Source organism: Seriola lalandi, unplaced genomic scaffold (assembly GCF_002814215.2).
Source record: "Seriola lalandi dorsalis isolate HSWRI2012SDOR001 ecotype SW California unplaced genomic scaffold, Sedor1 jcf7180002054475, whole genome shotgun sequence".
In the NCBI taxonomy this organism is placed as follows: Eukaryota; Metazoa; Chordata; class Actinopteri; order Carangiformes; family Carangidae; genus Seriola; species Seriola lalandi.
The window spans coordinates 158061-161318 of record NW_019525028.1 but is presented as its reverse complement, the minus strand read 5'-3'; the positions used below and the strand labels follow the sequence as shown (position 1 = coordinate 161318).

The following is a 3258-nucleotide window of genomic DNA, read 5'->3' as shown; positions in this document are numbered from 1 at the left end:
GGGGGGGGGGGGGCGCGCTGGTGATTCTTGGGGCGGGGTCAGTGTGGGGGAGGGGCGTGGCTCACTGACCACAGGTTGGTACTGAACCTCGTAACGCTTCTGGTCCTCGGCCGCCTTCTTGATCCAGGGAATCTTCTCCTTCTTCTCCATGGACTTCCAGGCCGCCTCCATCGCCGCCTGCGCCTTCCTGCGGTCACTCTGTGGACCAACAGTCGACCAACAGGCCGTTAAACATTTCACTGACTGATCCTACAAACACTCAGACCCAGTTCTGTGGACTGTCAGCTCCTTCACAATAAAAGCCTGGTTAACATCTGCTCTGACAGTTCTGTGATGTCACTAATTCTGACTGAGACTTTTCTAATCAAATGTTTTAATTAATGAACTAATGAAAACATTTAAGCTGTCAGACAGAATCACACTCACTCTGTATTTAGCCAGGTAGTCTCCGATCACACTGTGCTGCCACATCTCCTCAGCTGTTTTTGGCGTCTCTGGAAGCTTCGCCGTCTTCTTCCCATCCCGTCTTTCTTTTGGCGTTCCAGCAGGTACCCACGGCTCTGGCTCCGCCTCCCGACACCGCTCCTGAAGTGAAAATCCCCCCTCCAGGTTAGTTTACTGTCAGAGATGATTCCAGACGCATTAATAAAATACGAGGAGCTTTCAGACCTTGACAGAAGGAGACTTGGCTCTGTGTGGGCTAGCGGCCACGCCCCCTCCCAATCTGGACCCGCCCAGTTTTTCCTCAGTCAGGACTCGGTCTCGCTCCTCCTCCGGAAGACTCTGAACAGACAGGCCGATATCATTCACTTTTACTGCATCTTTTCTACTGTCTGAATGTTTGACCTTTTCCCATCAGCCCAGAGTGTGTGTGCGTGTGTGTGTGTGTGTGTGTGTGTGTGTGTGTGTGTGTGTGTGTGTGTGTGTGTGTGTGTGTGCAGGATCATCAGCTGATGGCTGAAGCTGACATACCTCCAGGAACCTCTGCAGGTCGATGTCGTACTGCTTCTTTTTCTGGTCGGACACAGACAGACAGGTGAGATGAGAGCAGGTGTGACAGGTATACATCCTGTCTGTTAGCGTGTCAGCATGTTGATGCTCACCTGCTCGCAGCGTTTCTGAAACATGTCCTTCTCCTTCTGCGTCATCATCTTCCACTGTTTACTGCAGAGCACCATGCGCTCAGTGCTCGGGACATCCTTCATGTTGACCATCAGCTCGGCACAGTACAGAGAGTAACCGTTCCTGTCAGACACACAGCTGTTAGCCTCTGTTAGCCTCTGCTTCTGTTAGCCTTTCTGTTTCTGTTAGCCTCTGTTAGCTTCTGTTTCTGTTATCCTTTCTGTTTCTGTTAGCCTCTGTTAGCTTCTGTTTCTGTTAGCTTCTGTTTGCTTCTGATTCTGTTAGCCTCTGTTAGCTTCTGTTTCTGTTAGCTTCTGTTTGCTTCTGTTTCTGTTAGCCTTTCTATTTCTGTTAGCCTCTGTTAGCTTCTGCCTCTGTTAGCTTCTGTTTCTGTTAGCTTCTGTTTGTTTCTGTTTCTGTTTGCTTCTGTTTCTGTTAGCGTCTGTTAGCTTCTGTTTCTGTTAGCCCTTCTGTTTCTGTTAGCCTCTGTTAGCTTCTGTTTCTGTTAGCTTCTGTTTGCTTCTGTTTCTGTTAGCTTCTGTTTCTGTTAGCCTCTGTTAGCTTCTGTTTCTGTTAGCTTCTGTTTGCTTCTGTTTCTGTTTGCTTCTGTTTCTGTTAGCGTCTGTTAGCTTCTGTTTCTGTTAGCTTCTGTTTCATTTTTTCGTTAGTGTTACACTCATTAATTTGGTTTCGTGGACTCACGGTGGCGGTTTGGTTGGCCGTCCGTCAAACTTGTCCTTCAGCTGCCGCTCTGCTTTGGTGAGGACAGACCGAACGTGATCGTCTGAGTTCACATCTGGATGAGCCTCATGATATGCTCTCATACTGTCCTACACACACACACACACACACACAAAATCAACACATCAACATCTCTCTGTTGAACCTGGTCTCCAGAATCCTGTCCTGTTCCGGGTTCTAAGGATCTGAAATATCCCAGTCAGACTGATCCTGATCCTGGGTGTAATAGGGACCTGACTTGAGTGAATCCCATAGAGAACCTGGTCTTTGGTTCAGCTCAGTCCAGTGTGGTCCAGTTCAGTCGGGGTCAGTGTTCAGTCTAGTCTGATTCAGTACAGTCTGGTCTGGTACCTCGTAGTCCTTCTGGAGCTCCAGGGCCTTGCTGATCCACTTGAGTCTCCTCTTGTCAGACAGCTGGGACCACTGTCTCCTCAGAGCCTCCTTCAGCTCCTTCTGACTCACCTGAAACACACAGACAGGTGGGTCAGGTTACCCTTACACCTGTAGTCCACTTCATCTGGTCCAGACCAGGATCACTGATCTGTAGCTTTAAGTTCAGGTCCAGGTCCTGTTCAAAACCCCGTTATTACAAACAAACCAAGACGACAAAACATGGTCCTCCACACCAGTAAAGCAGGAGCTATGGTCTGGTCCAGGGTCTGGAGCTGAAAGTCTGGTATATCATATATTATTATTGACATCACAACATCTGTTCACATCTGTCCACACTCTCATTGAGAGTGCAGTTGAGGAGGACTGGGTGTGTGGCCCCCCCTCAGATCAGGGTGCGGTGTGCGTACCTCAGGGTGCAGCTTCATGTAGGTCTTCTTCTCGTGGTTGTACCATAGCTGTTGGGGGGTCTTGGGTTTCTCGGGCAGGTCTGACTTCTTCCTCTCCTCAATCAGCTCCGGGTGGTCCTCCCTGCAGGACAGCTGACGTTAGCCTTGCTAAGGCTAACAGCCTATGCTATGTTTGTTCTGAAGGGTTCACAGTCAGTCAGCAGGAACACACACTTTAAAATTTCAAATTAAAAGAATTATTTATTTAGGTCTAATGAGGCTTTTATTTCTTCATATTATCAGACAGGAAATAGCTGACGACAGATACTGCAGATTCTCAGTTTACTGACGAGAGACAACAACATCTGAGTCATCCCTACTCTCAGTTCATTATATTCTGAGGTCCGGCTGAAGTCCGGCTGAGGTCCGGCTGGGGGGCTCCAGTTAATAATCACTGCTTCAAAGGGTAACACTTTATTTGAAGTGGTGTTTAGTTAGTTTAGAGTTAGTTTACTGACTTAACTAACACCCAGTTAATGAAAGCCAACGAAGGCTAATGAATTTTAATGAAGGCTAATGAATGAAAGGCTAATGAATGTTAATGAAGGCTAATGAA

The 3258-nt window shown here is 47.9% G+C and overlaps 1 protein-coding gene across 1 annotated transcript in view; it reads right to left on the bottom strand.

Annotated features, from left to right (window-relative positions):
• Positions 1-3258, bottom strand: part of ubtfl (upstream binding transcription factor, like) — an 11411-nt gene that overhangs the window by 3157 nt on the left and 4996 nt on the right. Inside the window, exons 5-12 of the mRNA XM_087175552.1 lie at positions 2664-2803; positions 2215-2325; positions 1825-1952; positions 1104-1245; positions 973-1014; positions 670-783; positions 427-585; positions 70-198 (exon numbers count right to left, since the gene is read on the bottom strand). Coding sequence (XP_087031678.1) covers positions 70-198; positions 427-585; positions 670-783; positions 973-1014; positions 1104-1245; positions 1825-1952; positions 2215-2325; positions 2664-2803 — 965 coding nt within the window. The remainder of the gene's footprint in view (positions 1-69; positions 199-426; positions 586-669; positions 784-972; positions 1015-1103; positions 1246-1824; positions 1953-2214; positions 2326-2663; positions 2804-3258) is intronic.